Source organism: Trachemys scripta, chromosome 3 (assembly GCF_013100865.1).
Source record: "Trachemys scripta elegans isolate TJP31775 chromosome 3, CAS_Tse_1.0, whole genome shotgun sequence".
In the NCBI taxonomy this organism is placed as follows: domain Eukaryota; kingdom Metazoa; phylum Chordata; order Testudines; family Emydidae; genus Trachemys; species Trachemys scripta.
This window is the reverse complement of record NC_048300.1, coordinates 122,460,594-122,484,380: the sequence shown is the minus strand read 5'-3', so window position 1 is coordinate 122,484,380 and position 23,787 is coordinate 122,460,594. Positions and strand designations below refer to the sequence as shown.

Here is a 23,787-nt window from a genome sequence, read left to right as displayed (position 1 = left end):
GCTGGAGGCTCCAGCCGCCCCCGCTCTGTTTAAGAGCTGGGCTGCCCAAGCGCTACCGGCTTCGGGCAGCCCGGCTCTTAAACAGAGCCGAAGAGTCGGGGAGGAGCAGAGCCGCCATTTTCCCGGACATGTTCGGCTTTTTGGCAATTCCCCCCGGACAGGGGTTTGACTGCCGAAAAGCCGGACATGTCCGGGAAAAGGAGGACGTATGGTAACCCTAACTTTATTTTGAAATATGTAATGAACGGAAGTTACATTACACTGTGCATTGGAAGGATTCTGGTTACTAGTTAGCTGCCCATTAGCTAAAATTGATTAGTTTTAAAAACTGAACATTTTTGTCTAAGACCCCTTCTCTTGATGCATTCCTCTGCACCCTGTTCAGCTAAATTCAGAAAGCAGAAGTTAACATAAAATTCTTTACTATAGTCCTAAAAAGTAATAAGTTCTCTGAGCAAGTGTGAATCATGATGCATTAAACAGATCAATGGTTCTCAAACTATTTACCACCCCGCCTTCTTTTATCAAAGGAAATAAATTAGGAGGGGAGGGAGTCAAGACAGTAATAGGAAATGGATGGTAGTTCTTGGGGTTGGCAATACTGAGTATTTGGCTTCTAAAAAGAGGATACTACTGCTTACTATGATTACCTCTTTGTTTTTGTTACTTTCATTTTCATGTGCACTTTCACTTTCAGTTTCTGTTTCTGTATTGGTCTGAGAGGAGTCTCCCAATTCCTGAAAGAGAGCTTCCATGTCAATCTGATCTTCCTCAGGTTCCTCGTCAAATTCAGGTCCAACTCTCTTTTCAGTTTTGGGCATGATCATTTCCTGTAGACGTTCTTCGAACTGAATATGGAAAATTCCTAATTTGTCAGCTAGCCATCGGCCACAGATAGTTTTACCTGCTCCATGTGTGCCCAGCAGGCACACTCTTAAGGGAGGAGCCTGTCAGAAAGAATTAAGAATACTTTTATAACAATTTCTACACTAGGGTGCACTTAAGTTACGGTTGTATAGACCTTGTTGAATTAATTCTAAATTTCAGGGCCTCTAATATAAAAAAGTACCCTCAAAAGAAGCATAAGCACACATGCATTTTGCATTTCAATGTTTAAAGCTACAGTGAATTACATATACAGTAGATAAAAACCTGTACATTAACTCCTTTCCCTCTGCCCCTCTATTTCACCCTTTTTATTCTTCTTATTTCAACCTCCCACCCTGTCCCATCCTCCTCTGACCCCATTTCACTTATGAGAAGTGAGTTAATAACAATAATTAATGAACAAAAAGCTATTTTAACAGAGCCATCGAAATGTGTATATGTCTTACTGAGTAAGCATGTGATATTATTGTAAATCTTTGTCCTACCCTTCCCTTCCCCCTTTGTTCATAACCTGTATTTATTGTGTTGGCCCTACATTTAGATTGTAAACTCATTGGGGAAGGGGCACATCTTCCTTGTTTCTGTGAAGTGCCTAGCACACTTGTAGCAACACAAAAATAAGAACAACAAAAATAATTGTAATGAAGGATGGAAAATGATGTGTAATATCAACCCCTTATTAGCAATCTATTTTAAATAGTTCTAACTTTTTCTTACTTGTAATGGTTCCTTGTGAGCAACATACTCCTCAGGGTTCTCCAAAAACTTTTCTCTGGACTCAGGACTTGAAAAATAGTAAAATTTTTCTCGATATATAGCTCCATGTTCAGCAATCCCTGGGAAAAGGATAAAGTTCTCCTTCAGACTCACTGGACAAAAGTGTTTGGTGTCTCCCATGTGTCTCTTCTTTTCATTAATTTTATCTTCATCCTGGAAATACACAATGGTTTTAGAAAAAACTGTCAAGAAATCTTTGGATCAAGTAGAAAAACATTATATATAAAATATTTTGAACACATACTTCCTATTTCAAGTGCATTATAGTACATTACTTTCAGAGATGATGATGAAGCAAAGCCCGAGATCTAAACACTCCCTTGAACTCTAGGGCATTTGAAATCCAGATCCAATCCAAACTTTACATCTTACACTCATTCCTAATTACAAATATTTGAATACAAGGTACTCTAAATACTTACTGCTAAATTTACAAACTAGCTCCCAAACAATCTCCAAATTTGTGTGTGCAAATTTTGCATATGTACCAATTTGCAAATACAATATTTATACTCAATTCAGGTAATTGCTTATCTACTTGAATATATGTGGAATTATGAGTAACTATGTGAATGCACATGTAATATATACATGTACAAATTTGTGAGGGCAAGGTAATGTTATGCTGGAAGGTATTAATGAAGCAGATCTTTGACCTATAGACAGTCTAACTAAATCTGATGGGTATGCTATGCACCCTTTTTTCAGGCTAAATGGAAAGAAGGAGCAATTAAATGCCCCTTTATGTGGTGACAGCTGGAAACTAGGAGGCTACTGCACAAGACACTGGGCCATATGGCAAAGCCTGAGCAGAGAAACTGTGTGCTCCGAGGGGTTTCCCTGGGACTAATTGCAAATGTAGAGGCTAAGGTATTGTTTTTGCAAGCTAAATGTGTGTCAGAGAAGAAGAACTACAGAAAGTGGGAGAAGCAGTTGTGAATATAGCCTTAAGAGGGAGCCGAGAGACAATGCTCTGTGGGGCGGCGGAACTCAGGAAGGTAGACCTGAAAATTGTTAGCAAGGAAACTTGCCAGTTGTTGTTTCTACTGTGTTCAGGGAAACAGGACTTCCTATACATTCTATGTAAATAAACAGGATTGCACCAAAGAAATACCTGACTTACACCATCAATTTCTCCTCCTAATAAACACAAAAATGGCAAGGGTCTGAAAACTGGCTAACCTCTTAGGCCAAAAGGGGCAACAGAAATAAACTACTTTAAATGTGGCCCTTAACAATACTGCCAAAATATCTTATAAAATAGTTGGTGGTTCTGAAAACATAAATAAACAGTAAGGCAGGCACTCCCCTATAAAATTAGCAGAATATGACTGGTTGCTATATAGCATTGGAATAATACAGGGAAAAGGAATGATACTTATACTTAGCACTCACCTAGCATTTCATGTCTTCAAGAGCTGATCAGACAGAAGGCAGAATTTCCCACAACTTCTAGCTTATCCAAAATATACAGGTCCACCACAAAAGCAGCTACAGAAAGTCATTCAGAAATTAGGCCTGATGGTGGATTTGCATGATGGTATGCATCCACCCCATCATTTGGCAATACTGGCTATGCACACTCTCCTTACAAACACAGAATATTTTTGCTCTCTGTTGGAATAACGCCATTGCCAGTCAGAATACAGGAGTACAATGAAATTGCTTAGACAATTTATGAATATACACATTCTGTGGATGTTTTTGTGGGGATGATGAATTTGGACCAAAAATATTTAGGCACACAGCTTAATAAATCTGCTTTGTCTGAGGTTAAACGCAAACCCATAATGAGTCAAAGTAAAATGATAAACTAACAAAGTCAATATTGCTCACTTCATCATTTTCTTCTTGCTCTTCCTCTTCTAATTCTTCATCAGCCTCCCCTTCTGCCTGCAAATCATCTGCTTCTTCATCTAGATCTTCTGCAGATATTTCCCAACCATAATATTTAAAAGGTTCTGAAAAAGTTACCATTTTTTCATTTCAATTATTGTGAAAAAAAGTGTTCAAATCATACTTATGTTTTTATTTCTGTGCCCCCTGAAAGTATACAAAACATGCAAGGCCACAAATAAATCATGCCAGGTATGTTTTTCCATTATTTTTTGTCCTTGAAGTGTACATAACACATTTCGTACTCAGAGTACATATGTTTTCTTGACAAAATGAATGTCCTCTTGTTTGTATTGTAAATAAAGATGCAATAGTATTTTTAACAGGAACTTGCTATTACACAGGGATTAGAAGTAAAACTGAAGAGAACTGCATTACTGTTTGTAATAACTATTTTTATGTTTAATTTTGGGAAAATCCCACAGAACAAGGATCAGTCAAATTTTATCTGTCAGAATAAATGAATTTGTAATTGATGTGGGTTAATCAAACACTTGAAGCAGATTTATATCAGAGGTTTATTATTATTATTTATCTAGCACTCAAAAATGTGCTAGACATCTCAGCGCACACAGGGAAGAAATGGTCCTGTTACTAAATGTTTATTGGAGATGGATGGACCTTTACATTCATTCAGAGTCCTATTGACTTTAATAGAATTTACACACAAGTGGACCCTTATATGAGGTGTGTCACATAGGACATGTATGCACACACAGGACAGCTGTGTGTGTCCTGTTGCAGTATTCTGGCATAAATAGCCAAAGCAAAAATGGTGGGCAAGGGATGTAAAAGGAAAATGTTTAAGAAGCTGTTATGTATACATTTTCATGATTTCTTTTATATAAATTGTTCACCTCTTCCCATGTGTCTTGGTGCTTAACCTGCTTGCTATCCCCCTTCTAATTCCCAGTTCCTCCATTGAACACAATAAGCCCTTCCTTCCACTCCACAACACAGATTTAGGACTAAGTAAAACAACAACAAACCCCTCTCATTTTCACACTATAATTTCCTCTCTATGCAGGTCAAATGTGTAACTTATGAACAGCATTACTTACTTTCCATCACCAGGACAATTTGATTAAGCAGTGTTTCTGGAGTCTGTCCAGCAATCTCTAAAACAGCAGTCTGAATTAAAGATGAATCATTGATTCCTGGCTCTAGTATTTGCCAGTCGTGCATGAATAGCTTAATCTTCTCTTTAAATGGCTCTATTTCTGGTACATCTGGGAAACCATCCTCTGGAAACTCAGGTAACATGATTTCTGAGCAAATCAAAATGATTTTGAGAAGAAAATGCATCTTTAAAGATTTTGCATTCAAAAAGTTATCCTATCATACTTTATAAAAATAATTTTAACTTTCCTTAAATCTATGTGGCAGTTTTGATATATTCTGCCTCTTTACATGATTTACTCTTCTAAGCACAAATTTCTTTTATTGTTGTTTTAGAAGCACATTTTGCAGTGCCAAGTTCATTACATTGAGTTGCTGTACATTGATACTTCTCAAAATAGACATGGAGACAGAAAGAGATCCAATTAATTAAATTTGCATGTGGTTCTTTGATTACATAGCATACATATTTGAGACCATGACATTTTTCATTACATTTCTGCAAAACAAAAAAAAAAATGTACATGTAATTAAAAAGACTGATGCGTTCATCTACAAACAATTTTTGGCAGCTTAAGGAAATTGTCATGCATCAAATAGAATATACCAGTGTTGGAAGGAACATATTATACAAAGGAAAGAAAGCTGGATTATATTTGCTTGAAAGAGAAAACAGGAAAGATTTCATGTCTAACCTGGTTCAGGTTTAGGTTCCACAACCCCTTTGGTGCGGTCAGGTTGTACCTGAGATATTACTTCTGTTTCAAGTGGAGGTTTGTCTCCTGATTCTATAAGCACAAATACAATTAATTCAACTACTACTACTAACCTCTATTTCTCCCGCACCTTCCAGGTGAGGGTCTTAAAATGATTTACAGACATTAATGAATTAAGCTTCCTAACACTCCTGTGAGTAGAGGGGTTCAAGAGATGGATGGCATCTTGAAAGACAACATAAAGATATTTCAAAACCAAGATCTTCAAAGATCAGAAGTCCAGAGCTGCCGAGAAAAAGGACAGTTACCTGTTCCGTAACTGGCGTTCTTTGAGATGTGTTGCTCCTGTCTATTCCACAGTAGGTGTGCATGCTCGCCACGTGCACCGGTGCCGGAAGTTTTTCCCTTAGCAGCATCCATACTGGGGTAGCACTGCTGCAACCCCTGGAATGGCGCTGACATATCGCGCTATAAAGGGGGCTGCGTGCTCCCGCCACCCTCAGTTCCTTCTTGCCGCAGTGAAGGTAGTCAGAACTTGTGCTCCAGCTTTGCTGCAGCAATTCTAGCCTTAGTAGTATCCAGCTTTCCCTGAAGTTACTTGTTGAACTTTTCTCTGTTACTGCTGGGCTTGGGGCATGCCCCGTGGCCCAGGCTTCAAGTCGTGCGACTCTTGTCGCAATCCTATGCCCAGAAGCGATCCACATACTCAGTGTCTTCGCTGTCTGGGCGAGGCCCACATTAGTGAGAAGTGTAAAATTTGCCGCTCCTTCAAGCCCCAAACAAAGAGGGAGCGTGAGATCCGACTCCCCCACTACGGATGCTGCTAAGGGAAAAACTTCCGGCACCGGTGCACATGGCAAGCACGCACACCTACTGTGGAATACACAGGAGCAATCACTCAAAGAAGAACAGTGAATTTGCAAACAAAAATAAAGAAGCACCTTAATATAGACACCAAGGAGCTGAAGCACAACATCAAAGAACCAAATGACAGGTTCTGAAGCACAGCAAACACTCAGCACTGCTGAAGCAAAGTGCTGAGGAAAAAATCCTAAAGTACCTAACCCAGTAATTCTCAAAAAGATTAGGACTGGAATCTTTTGAGAACTATTATTACCTATGCAACTATGGCACACAGAAATTAAGGTCCACATTTTTGAAAGTAGCCTTTGATTTGGATGTCTCAGTTTTTGGGTGCCAAATTCTGGATACCTAAGGCCTGATTTTCAGAGATTGTGAGCACACAAACACTCCAGTTAAAATAAGAGGGAACTCTGGGTGCTCAACACCTTTGAAATCACATTCTATTTGTCCAGAGAATTGGAACCTAAGTGACACACCCAAGATCACAAACTAAATCTGTGGCACAGCTGGAATACAAAATCCATCTCTTCTGACGGTCAAGTCCCAATCATGTGCTTCAACCACTAAACCATGCTTCCTCTAAGAGAAAGGAACTGATCTTACCAATTATTCATTACCATAGATGTATTGGAATCCTGTTGAAATTATTATTATTTATGCAGGGTATCACCATAACACTAATTTAACTATAAATTCCTTATTAAATCCAAAGGCTGAATGGTATTTATACAATTGCTCTAAACATGACTAAAAAGCCTAAATAATAACCAATTTACTATATCCAAACAGTAACAGAACATTTATAAGCATTTGATCAAGATATGTACAAACAGGCTAAACCAGGGGTGCCTAGACTACTATTGGTCGGCTCCAACTTGGTCAGGCCAGTATTAGCAATGAAACCTTTAAGACTTTACTTTTTTATACCCTTTAACAAACAAGTAATGTCATTACCAATTCTCAGAACCAGGGCCTGCTTTAGGCCGATTCAGCCGATTCGGCTGAATTGGGCCCCACGCCAAGAGGTCCCCGCGCTGCAACTCTTCCCCCTCCTACCCTCACCTTCTGAAAAGAAGCAGGGGAGGGCCGGCAGCACAAGGTAAGCTGGGGTGGTGGGGGCGCAAGAAGGGTTCTGGCGAGGCGCCGCCCGTTCCCGCCGAGCACGCAAGCCCCAGCGGCTCTGGCCCGGCTCGGGCCCGGCCCGGCCCCCGCGGCGCAGCTCTGGCCCAGCCCCCGCAGCGCGGCTCGGGTCGGGTCCGGCCCGGCCCAGTCGGCGCGGCTCGGGACGGCTCCGGCCCAGTCCCCGCAGCGCTGCTCGGCCCAGTCCCCGCAGCGCTGCCCCCCGGCCCGGTCCCCGCGGCGCGGCTCCGGCCCAGCCCCGGCCCGGTCCCCGCAGCGCAGCTCCGGCCCGGCCCCGGGTCGGACCCAAGCCCGGCAACCCTGGCCAGATCGCGGCTCGATTCCTGGAGGCGGGGCTTGCAGCAAGACCTGCCCCCAGGAATCGGGCCCCGCTCTTGCTAAAGCCAGCCCTGCTCAGAACATACCTAAGGACAGATGAAGGAGTTTCTTATATAGCAGTAGTTTACTGCACCTGGTACCCAGCTAACCATGTTTTATTTCTATTACTTTAGCCCAAACCTTAAATAACGCTAGTATTTTGAAGGGTCACCACAAATTTAACACAACTTTATGCAAGACCCATCTTCCATAAAGGACATCTCAGTTATGTCATATCCACAACATAAGCATATTTCCATAAAGAATATGGCGTGCAACATAACAGTATGTATTTAGAAATTCTACATAGTATTCCCTGCATTTGCTATAGAGAGGTGCAAAAAACAACTCCATCTCAAGTCTTCTTTCTCATGATTTCATTCTTTCTGGTTCCATGCTTGGGGTCTATTGTTCATGCTAATATCCCAACTCAATTTAAAAACATAGTTCACCCAAATCTAATGTAGGCCTTTATTCCTACAAATTCATTTAGCGGTGATCTGTTATGTCCTCAGAAGTGATTTGGTCATAAATAAATAATAAATAATAATAATAATAATAATAATAATAATAATAATAAACAAAAATAAGAATTTGCCACAGTAATTACATAAATTATGTATTACTATATATACACTCAAAAATACAGAAACAAGCATTAGAGGGCCACTGGCAACTTAAAAGAACAAACACATCATTTTCACCCTTACTTATATTATTAATAACAACTTAGAAATCTCAAAGTGAAATCTTGTAAAACTGGAGAATTACAAATCAAATGTGAAAAACAACTTGTTTTCAAACGCTAATTCCTATGCAGATGAAGGTAGTTTGTTGAAGTGCAAAAACCAACTCCACCCCCCCTGGGCACTAGCAGGGATTTAGGGAAACAGGACCCTCGCTGTACCCCAAGCTGGCTGGCCAAACACCCTTATCACTGGGCATATTGACAGTCCAACAGCATAGCACCGAAAGATTCATATTCTGGCCTTCTGTGGATATACGGGGGATAGGAGACTCCCTGAGTGAAATCATGGCCCAATTAAAGTCGATGCTCTAGCTCAGTCCTCTAGCACATCCACAGCCAGAATATAACCCTTAGTATTCAAATATTTTTACTTCATAATACCCAAAGCAATTGCTCTTCATTTCATTTTAAATGCTTAATGGATGTGGGGAGGAAGAGAATTTTGTGAGATAACAGCATTTTATTTTCTACTTCATTTTCCTTTTCCCTCAAAAAAGTCTGATATAGTAGAAACACGGTGGGTGAGGTAACATCTTTTATTTGACCCAATTTCTGTTGGAGAGAGAGAGAGACAAGCTTTTGAACTTACACTGAGCTCTTCTTCAGGTCAGATATTACCTCGCCCACCTTGTGTGTCCATGGGACCGACACAGCTACAACAACAGATTATATAGTAGAAGTCATTCTCCTTCCCTCAAAAGTCTAGAAGTGTTCGGTTCAGAACTGAATGTCACTCCTTCACTTAAGGGTTGATGAAGAAAGCCACAAGTACTACAGGTAATTTTTTCAGACATACCAGTCACTTAGGGCCTAAGTCTTATTGAAAGTCAATAGGCTCCTAAAACATATATGTGTTTTTGAAAATTTTATCCTTCCTCCATATCTGAGGCTGAAAGGAGAGGTTACTTATTTATACAGTAAGATAAAGGAGGGATTACTTACCTGTAGAGGAACTGTCCCACCACAGTATGTGCATGCACCTGTGCACTCTGTACTGGAGACTGTAAACCAGTGTCAGCAAGCCCATGCCTATGCAGAGAAGCTTCTTGTAAAGCTTCAGGTAAAACACTGTCACAGTGTTGTCTGTGAGAACAAACAGGCTTTTCCCCTGACAGGAGATAGGAAGGCCTCACAGGCTAGGAAGACGACCCTTAGTTCTCTGATGTTTATATGTAGATAGAGATCCCTTGAGGACCACAAACCCTAAGCAGGGCTGGCTCCAGGGTTTTGGCTGCCCCAAGCAGCCAAACAAACAAACAAAAGCTGCGATCACGATCTGCGGCGGCAATTCGGCGGGAGGTCCTTCGCTCTGAGCAGGAGTGAGGGACCGTCCGCCGAATTGCCGCCGAACAGCTGGACATGCCGCCCCTCTCCGAAGTGGCTGCCCCAAGCACCTGCTTGGTAAGCTGGTGCCTGGAGCCGGCCCTGACCCTAAGTTTGGAGGGGACTCAGATGAACACCCTTCCCTCCATCCCAAGGCAGATGAGTTCATCACCAAGGTCAGGAAAGATTGAGGGCAGACAAAAGGAATGCCCATACAAACATTAAGTGAGTCTGTCCATCAATCTAGAGAAATCAATACTCAAGATGGCACATTGAAGACAAAGTTCAGATGGTGACAGCTCAGCTAATAAGCAGTCTGGAATATCTATATGCATGAGGCCATATGCCCCAAAAGCCTCCTACAATTTCAAGCTGTTGTGTTTGGGTGAGCCTTGAGATCTGCAACAAGAGATCAAATTTTCTGGAACCTCAAGTTTGGAAGGAAAGCTCTGGCTTGAGTAGAGTCCAATACTACTTCTATAAATCCTGTCCTCTGAACTGGATAAAGGGTAGATTTGTCTGAGTTAACATAAGAACAGCCATACTGGGTCAGACCAAAGGTCCATCCAGCCCAGTATCCTGTCTACTGACAGTGGCCAATGCCAGGTGTCCCAGAGGGAGTGAACCTAACAGGTAATGATCAAGTGATCTCTCTCCTGCCATCCATCTCCACCCTCTGACAAACAGAGGCTAGGGACACCATTCCTTACCCATCCTATCTAATAGCCATTAACGGACTTAACCTCCATGAATTTATCTAGTTCTCTTTTAAACCCTGTTATAGTCCTAGCCTTCACAACCTCCTCAGGCAAGGAGTTCCACAGGTTGACTGTGTGCTGTGTGAAGAAGAACTTCCTTTTATTTGTTTTAAACCTGCTGCCCATTAATTTCATTTGGTGGCCCCTAGTTCTTATATTATGGGAACAAGTAAATAACTTTTCCTTATTCACTTTCTCCACACCACTCATGATTTTATATACCTCTATCATATCTCCCCTTAGTCTCCTCTTTTCCAAGCTGAAAAGTCCTAGCCTCTTTAATCTCTCCTCATATGGCACCCATTCCAAACCCATAATCATTTTAATTGCCCTTTTCTGAACTTTTTCTAATGCCAGTATATCTTTTTTTGAGATGAGGAGACCACATCTGTATGCAGTATTCATATATAAGGGCAATAAGATATTCTTCGTCTTATTCTCTATCCCTTTTTGAATGATTCCTAACATCCTGTGTGCTTTTTTGACTGCCACTGCACACTGCGTGGATGTCTTCAGAGAATTATCCACGATGACTCCAAGATCTCTTTCCTGATTAGTTGTAGCTAAATTAGCCCCCATCATATTGTATATATAGTTGGGGTTATTTTTTCCAATGTGCATTATTTTACATTTATCCACATTACATTTCATTTGCCATTTTGTTGCCCAATCACTTAGTTTCGTGAGATCTTTTTGAAGTTCTTCACAGTCTGCTTTGGTCTTAACTATCTTGAGCAGTTTAGTATCATCTGCAAACTTTGCCACCTCACTGGTTACCTCTTTCTCCAGATAATTTATGAATAAGTTGAATAGGATTGGTCCTAGGACTGACCCTTGGGGAACACTACTAGTTACCCCTCTCCATTCTGAAAATTTACCATTTATTCCTACCCTTTGTTCCCTGTCTTTTAACCAGTTCTCAATCCATGAAAGGATCTTCCCTCTTATCCCATGACAACTTAATTTACGTGAGAGCCTTTGATGAGGGACCTTGTCAAAGGCTTTCTGGAAATCTAAGTACACTATATCCACTGGATCCCCCTTGTCCACATGTTTGTTGAACCCTTCAAAGAACTCTAATAGATTAGTAAGACATGATTTCCCTGTACAGAAACCATGTTGACTTTTGCCCAACAATTGATGTTCTTTTATGTGTCTGACAGTTTTACTCTTTACTATTGTTTCAACTAATTTGCCCGGTAGCGACGTTAGACTTACCGGTCTGTAATTGCCGGGATCACCTCTAGAGTCCTTTTTAAATATTGGCGTTACATTAGCTATCTTCCAGTCGTTGGGCACAGAGGCCGATTTAAAGGACAGGTTACAAACCATAGTTAATAGTTCCACAATTTCAGAGTTGAGTTCTTTCAGAACTCTTGGATGAATGCGATCTGGTCCCAGTGATTTGTTACTGTTAAGTTTATCAGTTAATTGCAAAACATCCTCTAGTGACACTTCAATCTGTGACAATTCCTCAGATTTGTCACCTACAAAGGATGGCTCAGGTTTGGGAATCTCCCTAACATCCTCAGCCGTGAAGACTGAAGCAAAGAATTCATTTAGTTTCTCCACAATGACTTTATCATCTTTAAGTCCTCCTTTTGTATCTCGATTGTCCAGGGGCCCCACTAGTTGTTTAGCAGGTTTCCTGCTTCTGATGTACTTAAAAAAACATTTTGTTATTACTCTGAGTTTTTGGCTAGCTGTTCTTCAAACTCCTTTTGATCAGTAGACCTAGATCTTTGAAAGTTGATTGGATGAGATGTATTCTGGAGACTACCTAATCTCTGGACTGGCCTTTGACCAACCAGTCATCCAGGTAAGGGTAGATTTGTATTCCCAGTCTTCTCAGGAAAGTAGCTATCACTGACATATGTTTTGTGAAAACCCAAGAGTGCTGACAGGACAAAAGGCAGTATGGTGAACTGGCAATGAGAGTGCTTCACCATGAACCTGAAATACTTTCTGTGACTTTGATAAATTAGTCACATGAAAGTAGGTGTCTTTTAAATTGAGGGCGGAACACCAATCTCCAGGATAGAGTGAGGGAGTAATGGAAGCCAGGGTGACCAGACGAAACTTTATCTCTTTTAGATATCTGTTGAGTAGTGCACGTCTAAAATTGGTCTGAGACTTCCCTATGCTTTTGGGATCAGGAAATAGTGGGAATAGAACCCCTTCCCTCTGAGACACTGCAGAACCTCCTCTTTGGCTCCTACCCAAAGGAGAGAGACTGAACACCTCCTGGAGGAAAAGCTCCTCATGAAGATGGCCCCTAAAGAGGGATGGGGATGGAGGCATAGACACAGATTGGAGGGTATATCTCACGTCCACAGTGCTTAATGCCCAACGGTCCAAGGGAATTCCTGACCAAGCACTGAAGAAATGGGAAAGGTGGCTTGTGAATATGGGGAAGATGGAAACTGGCATCCTGGAAACTGGTATAGTGTCCTCTAGTGCCCTATCAAAATGCCTGTTTAGCACCCTGTGGGTGTCTAGATGGAACTGGCATTGATGCAGAGGCAAAAGGAGGAGGTGGTCTGTGTCTATAACCCTTACTCTTCTTTCTCTGCAAGTCCTGATGAGGAGCAGGGGCAGAGTAATGGTAGGTCTGCTGTGGGCAGAAATATTTTCTGGACAGGGCCAGAATATAGTATCATCGGGGGAGTGGGAGTGGTGAAATAGCCCCTTCAGAGACTGCCTGATAGGAGTAGGAAGAGGTCAGCACAGGCTGAGGCTCCTCCTCCTCCATTAGCTGTCCAGTAGAGTCCTCCCGAACTGCCTCTTGCTGCTCTGTACTGGGCCTGGTACCAGGCTCAAGAACAGGCAGTGCCTGGCGAGTAGACTACCCATGCCTCTCCAAAAACACAAAACAGGAACACCTCATGTACAACCCAGAAATGTAGGGGAAACCCCATGGGTTCAAAAAGACCAGGACACCAGTGGGCCCCAGTAACCCTCTAGCCACATACTTGATGGTACTCCTGCTGGAGGGTCCCTAGCAGGCTACTAGTGCCTTGGAGAGTAGCGAGACCGGCTCTGAGGCTGGGAAGCATAGGAGCCAATCTACAATTCAGAAGAGGATGAATCTCCCACTGTTGACCAAGGGGGAGCTGACAGTGCCAGATGCAGATGCCAGCAGGGGAGGAGAAAAAATGGGTCAATAAGAACAGGGAGATAACTGTTGTAAGGTATAACGAAAAAGGGAAAGAAACAAAATGTTGGCGGGATGAAATAAGAAAAGGAGAGATGGAATGGGAATAAATGATAACAGAAACTCTACTAGCTACTACAAAATTCAAAACAAGGGAAAAACACTAATTAGAATCGGACACTGCTGATTGCTCCATCTCAGGCCAAGGGCGGTTGACAAGGAACTGAGGGCGGTTTACCTGCACAACACTAGATAGCCGAGAGGCAAGGCATGAGTCAGAAAGACAGAGCACTTGCAAGCTGAATGGACACTGTTACTTAAAATCTCTGATCATAGGTGCAGGGACACAGACACACCTACAGTGAAACACCCATAGGAACACTACTCAAAGAAGAACCACTGTTTTTATACAATTCTTTTCACTCCCCTCAACTTTACGGGCCATTTGCAGAGCAATATAAGACCTGTTCAACTGTTCAAACTCTACTAATCTGAGTGTGGTAAAATGAATTAAAATAGTTATCTATAGTATTTGGACTTGCAAAAAGATATACTCTAGATAACCTAGAAGGATGAAATTTGATCGTAGCTTAATATTTTTTAGTTTCTTCATGCTCCCTAGTCCTCTTCTCATTTTTGTCTCAAGACTTAAAATGAGTTGTTTTTAAATGAAGGGACAAAAATCACAATTTTCAGGAAGGGAATTTTGAACTTTACCAAGATTAACAGTACCCTTTAATTACATTTAAAAAGTGCTTAGGTACTACTTGGCTCTGGCTATTCCATTATTACCTTGCATTCTTGAAAAGAAACAAAACAGGGGGAAAGGAATGAAAATTCATGACCAAACCACATACACTTTTGCTGTCAGCCTAATCAAAATATTATTTAAAATAGTGTACTTTACAGTAGGAACACAATGAAAAAAATGGAAAAAGAATGCACATAGTTCTCTATACTATAACAGGGAAAAGACTACAAATCTTACCTTTCAGTTTAGGTTCCTCTTTGGAATCAACGGATTGCATCTGAGCAGTTTGTTCTGTTTCAAGTGGAGAGTGCTCTTCCACTTCCTCGTATTCTGTGGGTACAAATATAACCATTAATAATTTTGATATCCCTTGGAGATACTCAGAGGGAAGACACTAAAGAAGTTTAAAGTTTTTGTGGCATGGTACAAAGATTCTAGCGGATCACCAACAAGCAGGGAGTTAATTCCCAGCTTAGAGATCATACAGCTGTGTAGGCTAGAGTAACAGAGTAGGACTGAGGACTGATGAGCCAATTAGGTACTCAGAAGGAACAATGAAAATACTATAAAAATCAGCTGCTTAGTAAGCAGGAAGAGGCAGACCCTCACACTCGGGCTACATCTACATTATGAGCTAAGGATTTTATTCCCCTGCTTATGTATGCACATTTGTGCTAGCGCAAGTATAAATAGTATTGTAGCCGTAGTAATATGGATAGCAGCAATGGAGGCACGGCTTAGCTGCGCCGAGTACATACCCACTGGTTTCAGGTGGATTTGTACTTGTCATGGCTAAGCCATGCCTCCACTGTCACTGCCCATGCCCATGTTACCGTGACTACACTACTATTTATCAGGGCCGGCCCACAATATTTTGGCACCTGAGGCGGAGAGCTCAAATGACGCCCCCATGCTCCCTCGCTTGGGCCAAAACTTTGAAAGGTCTCAATTCTGCCTTCTTCCTGTTCTACTCATGGTACTGCTCTGCTACCTACCTCAATAAAGGAGAACTAACAACTTAAAATGTCTTGTTCAAAAATTTTAAGTAACACTTAACTTTCAAATGCCTGAACAGCAAATGTAACTTTTCTTTTCTGCATAGTAAACACTGGAATTTTTATCTGTTTCAATAATCAAAGTGGTGCTTTCCGTGCCTTCTTGGTTGCAAAGATTTGAACTGCTTCCTGAAGGTCCACAGTCTGGGCCAGCTCATGTTCTATTGAGACCGATGCAAGGCCGACTAGCCTCTCCTGTGTCATTGTGGAGCGTAGATGTGTTTTTATTAACTTCAGCTTGGAGAAGCTGTGTTCTCCACTGGCAACTGTTACAGGAAGTGTTGGAAGTATGCACAGAGCAACAAAAGCATTTGGAAAGAGGGTGGCCTGATGAGTTTATAGAAATTGTAATTACTGAAGTACACATTTATTCACAAGAGACAACAAAAGAGCATCACAGAGTGTTAGACTCTTTTCTTGACAACATTTAAGTTTGCATTTTTACATGATGGCTTTTATAAAAAATAAGCAGTGCACATACAATTAATTTTTTCCTATAAAAACATCACATGGGAGTAGGGTTGTAGTCAATGTGCCTGAGACACATAAAAGTGAAATAAAACAGATGTCAGGCTGAGAGCAGCATGACTGAAGTGTTTTGATGAGTCAGTATTTGATTATGGAAATCAAATGTAACCATGGGAAAAAACAATTTTCTCTAAATAAGGGCTTATCATGTGTTTACAGCAGAAGTGTATTGACATGATTACTTCTCTCATGAATAGTTGTTTTGATGTTCTCAATTATTTAAATGTAACTCATATGATCACAACCAAGACTTACTTTTTTGTTTCAGATGCAGATATTACAGAGACTAGAAATCCTTTATATTTAACATTTTAGAAATGCTTCATTGTTGGTGAAAAACATCTGTTCTATAAAATCTTTGTAAAACGGTCTGGTGGGATGTTTTTTTAAATCAGCGTGGATTTTTTACAGTGCGAGAAGGCTGGCAGATTTTTTGTTTTAAGAGTGAGAATCAGAGAGTAAGTGAAATGTTAGCTAATCAAACAATGAAGAAAATATTTGAATCCCAGATATCTGATTGACACTAATGCTATCTTCATAAATTAACACTTGTTACTTGTTATGATAACAAAATAAATGCCAGATCGCATAATAAAAGACTGTATTATGATGGACACTCATACAATCATAGAAATATAGGGCTGGTAGGGACCTCCAGGGGTAATCTAGTCCAGCCCCCTGCACTGAGGCAGGACCAAGTAAACCTAGACCATCCCTGACAGGTGTTTGTCTAACCTGTTCTTAAAAACCTCCAACAACGGGGACTCTACAGTCTCCCTTGGAAGCCTATTTCAGTACTTAACTAACCTTATAGTTAGAAGCTTTTTCCTAATATCTAACTTAGATCTCCCTTGCTGTAGATTAAGCCTGTTACTTCTTGTCCTACCTTCAGTGGACATGGAGAACAATTGATCAGCAAACTCTGTATAACAGCCCTTAACATATCTGAAGACTTACGTCATCCATTGCTCTTCTTTTCTTGAGACTAAACACGTCCAGTTTTTTAACCTTTCCTCATAGGTAAGGTTTTCTAAACCTTTCATCATTTTTGTTGCTTTCCTCTTAACTGTCTCCAATTTATCCGCATGTTGCCTAAAGTATGGCACCCCAAACTTGACACAATACTTCAGCTGAGGCCTCACCAGTGCCAAGTAGAGTGAAGCAATTGCATCCCTTATCTTACATATGACATTCCTGTTAATAAATCCAGGAACAATATTAGCCTTTTTTCGCTACTACATCACATTCTTGGGTCATACTCAATTTGTGATCCACTATAAACCCCAGATCTTTTTCAGCAGCACTACTGTCTGGCCAGTTATGCCCCATTGTATAGTTGTGCATTTGATTTTTCCTTCCTAAATGTAGTACTTTGCATTTGTCCTTACTGAATTTCAATTTGTAGATTTCAAGCAATTCTCCAATTTTTCAAGTTTGTTTTGAATTCTAATCCTGTGCTCCCAGCAGCTTACAACCTCTTTCAGTTTGGCGTCATCTGCAAATTTTACAAGCATACTCTTCACTCCGTAATCTAAGTCATTAATGAAAATGTTGAATAGTGCCGGGCCAGGACAGACCCTTGTGGGACGCCACTAGATATGCCCTCCTAGTTTGACAGCAATCCATTGATAACTACTTTTAGAGTATAGTCTTTTGACCAGTTATGCACCCCCCCATTTAGTAATTTAATCTAGACCATGTTGCCTTAGTTTGCTTATCAGAATGATACATGCAACTATGTCAAAAGCCTTACTAAAATCAAGATAATCTTAATCTTCTTTATAACTGCTCCAGGCTGAGTTTCCAAGAAACTGCCAAACCCTAACTGGTTTTGAGCTTGGCCTATTAACCGTTGCCTAACCAGCCTGGAGTGCTTTGGCTTTCAAGCATGAAAAGATTTAAACAAACGTAGTTTACTTTAAATTTATTTTTTGAATTCACAGACAATTTTTTCACAGACAAACTTTTCACTCAGCTCCACCCAGGATGAAGGCCCCATGTTCTGTGCTGCAAGATAGAAATCAATAACATGGCACTATGTTGTGGCAAACTAGTGGCAATGGAGTTGTAGCATACATGGAGTCCTACCCATAATGCCTCTTGTCAGTTGTACTGTGTTACATGTGATGGAAGCTTCCTTTTCTGACCTCCAGGACCATCAATTCATGCCATGAAGCATGAGGTTTTCTTAAAACTTATTTCTGAATGCATAACTTCAAATATTGGTGACTAAAACGATCTTGTTTTATTTAAGAAAAACATTTACACAATTTAACTCAGCAGATGCTGCCTGAGAGGGAATGTCATGAACAGTTTAAATGTAATTAAAAGAATGCTTGTATTTAATTAAACAAGTTAATTTGTTTTATATTTCAGTATTCTTCTGAACACAGTAGCACAGATGGACTGCCTACTTTATCACTTAATGTGATTAAAAAAAAAAGATAAAGAATGCATGATTTCAAAACAATAGTTACTTTATTTCGAAGGGGGGAGGGTGGTTGGTTTACAGGGAATTAAAATCAACAAAAGGGGCAGGTTTGCATCAAGGAGAAACACACACAACTGTCATACCGAAGCCTGGCCAGTCATGAAACTGGTTTTCAAAGCCTCTCTGATGCGCCACACACCTTGCTGTGCTCTTCTAATCATCCTGGTGTCTGGCTGTTCAAAATCGGACGCCAGGCCCTTTGCCTCAACCTCCCACCCCGCCATAAACGTCACCCCCTTACTCCCACAGATATTATGGAGCACACAGCAAGCAGCAATAACAATGGGAATGTTTGTTGCGCTGAGGTCTGACCAACAGCGTCAGCGAGCCTTTAAACGTCCAAAGGCACATTCTACCACCATTCTGCACTCGTTCAGCCTATAGTTGAACTGCTCCTTACTACTGTCCAGTCTTCATGAGCCATGGGAGCAAGGGGTAGGCTGGGGTAGGTGCGACCGTGCAGTGCTGCCAGCTGGGAGAGTAGCCTGAGGCAGAAGCCTCCAGCTCGCATGGTATTCCAGGCAGGACTGAATCTCCATGAGATGAAACTTAAAGAAGAGAATGACATGGAGTCTCTGGCTCCCAATCAGTGCTCTAAGAGGAGGATGGCCATGTCTGTCCAGGAGCCCCTGATCAACCTCACTGAGGAGGATTCCAAGGAGTTCTCCCAGAGCAGCAGTACCACGTCTGCCAGCAGCACCCAGGAGGACCAGAACGGATCCCCCAAGCTCATCGCTGGGGAGCAGGAGAGCAGAGTTGCAGGGGAAGTGGTGGAGTCATAAACCATGCCCTGGAGGTTGCTAGGAGCCGGGCAGAGAAAACGTTCCCAGAACCCCCATCCAAGCTACATGTCCGACGAGGACGGGTACCAGTGTTACTGCACCGTCTGCTGCGAAGGCAAGGAGCTGCTGCTGTGTAGCAATACCAGCTGCTGCAGGTGCTTCTGTGTTGAATACTTGGAGGCCCTGGTAGGGCAAGGTACCTTGGCCAAGGCAAAAGAGCAAGAGCCCTGGAGCTGTTACATGTGTCAGCTACAGAAGTGCTATGGGGTGTTACAGTGCCAACAGGACTGGAATGTACTGCTGCAAGACTTCTTCACCAGCAACAAAGGACAGGAATACGATGCACCTAAAATCTAAAAAGGCCCGCATATTTCCAAGAGTCATTACCCTTGATAACAGAACATCAATGAGTGCATTGGCTACTTGGATCACAGCAGCCCCCACAGTAGACTTGCCCACAACAGCAACAGTGACGGTGAGCTGAGCAGGCTCCATGCTTGCCGTGGTATGGCGTCTGCATGGGTAACCCAGGAAAAAGAGGCGTGAAACGATTGTCTGCCATTGCTTTCACGGAGGGAGGGGCAACTGATGACGTGTACCCAAAACTACCTGCGACAATATTTTTGCCCCATTAGGCATTGGGAGCTTAACCAAAAATTCCAATGGGCGGCGGAGACTGCGGGAACTGTGGGATAGCTACCCACAGTGCACTGCTCCATAAGTCAATGCTAGCCATGGTAGTGAGAACGCACTCCACCAACTTAATGCATTTAGTGGGGACATACGCAACTGACTATATAAAATAAATTTCTAAAAATCGACTTCTATAAAATCAACCTAATTTCGTAGTGTAGACATACCTTGACTCAATCTATTACTATATTCTTCCTTCCCTGAATTTTACAGTTAATTGAAAACATAAATATATTGTACTGTATATTAAACAGAAAAAATTGTAGATTAATAAAATCAGAAAATTCAAAGTTCTTCAAGTATTTATCCATATGGATCCCACTGTAGGTATTTTTGCCTTGTGCATGCAAGTCTGGAATCTTTTAGCTAGCTGTGTCTTTTGGGGCTGCCCATGAGTCCTATGTGTCTTCATGCCCCCTGTTATGGGGGGTCCACCTCACACAAGGCAGAGCAGGTTAAATTAGGGTAATTAACCTGATAGGCCGCACCTGGGGGAAGGCCTGCATATGAACATCAAATTGATGATGGAGCCCAGCTGAGAAAGAACAAGCAGGACTGATATAAAGCCATGAAGTTGGCAATAGAAGGGAACTGCAGTGGAAGTAGTCTGCAATCACTCCCTGGGAGAAGAGAGGTGTTTGGGGGACTATGGAGTTAGAGAGTAAGTAGTCTGCAGTTACTCACTGGGAGGAGTGAGTTTGATCTGGTAAATCCAGAGAGAAGGGAGCTAGAAGATACAGGAAGGAGTCCAGGGAAGTAGGAGCGGGGTCATGGAGCCACTGTTGCTAGTCATGGGTCCCTGGACTGGAACCCAGAGTAGAGGGTGGGCCTGGGTTCCTCTACCAGCCACTTGGGAAGTGGCATAGCCTGGGCAGTGGAGCAGAAGACTGCCTCAGACAGTTGTCCAATAGGACTCTGCTACCCTGGAAGGGGAGAACTATAGTGACTTGGCCAACGGGCCAAGTCATGAAGAGAAAGTGGAGAGAGGGAGGCAGCAGGGTGCATGAATGAGTGGCAGAAGAGGGAATCAGACCTGGAGGGAGTTAAGTCCCAGAGCAGCCAGAAGGAAGCACTCTTGCAGTGAGTGTACCCCTTTACACCCCTACAGAAAGGGCATAAAGGGTGGCGCAGCCAGGGCCAGCTCTAGGTTTTTTGCTGCCCTAAGCAAAAAACATTTTAGCTGCCTGCCCCCAACTGCACCCTCCTGCCGCCCTAGCCCTGGGTCACTGGTAACTTGCTCCCAGGGCGGGTCATTCAGCAGGAATTTTGGAGGTGCACAGAACATAGACAGGATTGGTTCCCATATGGTTACAGAACTGCAGTAAAGTGGAACAATTTTCAGCTTGTGTGATTGAAGGCTATCTGGATGCATATTATAAGACTGTCTGCATAAATGAGGAAAAGTTGAGGTGCCTTTATTATTCTTTTGTTCCATTCTTTGTTTCTATGGGGAATTTGCCAATGCAATATCACTGTCTTCCTTTTAAACAAATAAAACTAAAACTTAAAAAAAAAATAATAAAAAGCACTGGCTGTTGAAAATAGCAATTCCAGTCCTACTAACCACTGGGAAGCATTTCTTGCTCAATTTATTCTACTTTTCTACAGCAAGTTACAGTGGATCAGTATATTTGATTTGGGAGAAATGAAGTAACAGCTGCCCAAATTGAGCTTGAGCACTCCTGAATTTTGAGCGTGTTCAAATCTGGAAGGCAGGTGCTAGATTCCCTTTCTGAATATTAGCTAAATCTGGAAAAGAAAAGTCAATTTCTGCTTCCATGGCTCAGAAGTGTAAATCCTCCTACGTGCCTGGTACTGTATCTAAAGCTGCCCAGTCTAGTTGAGCCTCCCCTCCCTTACTTTTCATTTAAATTCTAGTGGGATCCATGAACCTGCCTTGCTAGGCTTCAGATAGAGAGGTGCAATGTCCATTTAGTCTACCCAATTCTTTCTTTGGGGGACAGCCCAGGGCTGGGGCGGCAGGAGGTGCAGGTGGGGGCCAGACCTGGGGCAGCAGGGAGTGCGGGTGCAGGGGAGGGGGAGAAGAGTCCAGGGCTGGGGTGGCAGGAGATGCGGGTGGGTGGGAGAGTCCAGGGCTGGGGTGGCAGGAGATGCGGGTGGGGGGAGAGCCCAGGACTGGGGCAGCAGGGGGTGCAGGTGGGGGTCAGAGCTGGGGTGGCAGGAGATGCGAGTGGGGGGAGAGCCCAGGGCTGGGGCGGCAGGGGGTGCGGGTGGGAGCCAGGGCTGGGGTGGCAGGAGATGTGGGTGGGGGGAGAGCCCAGGGCTGGGGTGGCAGGAGATGTGGGTGGGGGGAGAGCCCAGGGCTGGGGCAGCAGGGGCATGCAGGTGGGGGCCCAAGCTGGGGCAGCAGGGGGTGTGAGCAGGGGAGAGTTCAAGGCTGGGGCAACACAGGGGTGCGGGGGGAGCCCAGGGCTGGGGGAGGCAGCAAAAAACCTAGAGCTGGCTCTGTTCCTACCATTTACAGCAAGCTGCAGCTTGAGGTTTCAGTTCCACACTCCTTCCCCCTCCCTTTCCTGTTAATTGTGGCAGAGGGAATGCTGGGAAATGTAGTTCTTTCCCTGCTCCAGGGCTGGCTCTATAGGCAGGGAGCTAACCAAGGAACTACAGCTCCCAGGGCTCCCTGTTGGTTCTCAGCTCCCATGCTGGATTCCTGCGCCCCTGCAAATTTGCCGCCCCAAGCACCTGCTTGCTTTGCTGGTGCCTAGAGCTGGCCCTGGGCACAGCCCCAGCTACCACTCAGTTCCTTTTACTGCCCATGACAGCATGACAGAGCTACACAGTGTCCATCTGCTTCCTTGTTGTATCTTAGGTCAGGTTAGGTCAGGGGTTTTATTTGTTTTTGTTTTTTTTTTAATTAGTTAAAATTATATTTGGTGACTAGTGGGGAAAAATAAAAAAAAAAATTCTTTGATTTTCCCCTTGGTACTGGACTGCACATCATGGGCTTAGTCTTGATCTCTGGGTTTTAAAGATCTGCCTTATTTGCGAATCAGCTATGCCCAGGCATGATGGACATGTTAGATGTCTCTTTTGTTTAGGGAAGTCGCATACTGTGGAAAAGCATTCAAATTTCAAATCTTTCCCTAAGAGAGCTCTCAATGCCCATTTAAAGGTATTTCTTATGGAAAAATCAATGAAAAGTGTATCCGACTCTGGAGTTCTTCCATGAAAACAATCTGCTGTATTGGAACTAGTATCTACCCATGTTCTGGCTACCAGAGAAGTTATGTTGGAACTTGGGAGCTGGTAGATCTTCTGGCTCTAAGAGACTTCATGCTTCTTAAAATCATGCTTAGCCTTCCCTTTTATCATCCTCGGGTCAGTCAGTGGCTCCTGCTGCTCAAGGCAGGCAAAAGAGTGCTTGATGCCAAACACTATCTCACCAGTTAAGAAGAAATCTAAGTCTCATCATTCTGATGTTTCCAAGCTGACTCCTTCTAAGAAAGATCAGCACCATATCTCTTTAGGAATTATGTAAATTTGCTATTCTGCTTCAGTACCAAGTTGATAATCCTCATTGACCAACACTGCTACTTCAGTACTGGGGATAATGGTACTATCTGTTACTGATTTGTCGGTACCATGTTCTATTGTGAAGGTCCCTTCATCTGAGATTTCTACACTGAATTTAGCTTGGTATCAACTGCACTGGTACCCACTCCTATTGCAACTCAGACTCTTTTTACAACTTCTATGGTCATAGTCATTTCCCCAGAACCAGTGCCT

The 23,787-nt window shown here is 42.6% G+C and overlaps 1 protein-coding gene across 1 annotated transcript in view; it reads right to left on the bottom strand.

The window, feature by feature from the left end:
• AK9 (adenylate kinase 9) overlaps positions 1-23,787 on the bottom strand; it is a 155,146-nt gene that overhangs the window by 49,199 nt on the left and 82,160 nt on the right. The window contains exons 21-26 of the mRNA XM_034765894.1: positions 14,729-14,821; positions 5,376-5,468; positions 4,623-4,829; positions 3,502-3,626; positions 1,606-1,818; positions 651-947 (exon numbers count right to left, since the gene is read on the bottom strand). Coding sequence (XP_034621785.1) covers positions 651-947; positions 1,606-1,818; positions 3,502-3,626; positions 4,623-4,829; positions 5,376-5,468; positions 14,729-14,821 — 1,028 coding nt within the window. The remainder of the gene's footprint in view (positions 1-650; positions 948-1,605; positions 1,819-3,501; positions 3,627-4,622; positions 4,830-5,375; positions 5,469-14,728; positions 14,822-23,787) is intronic.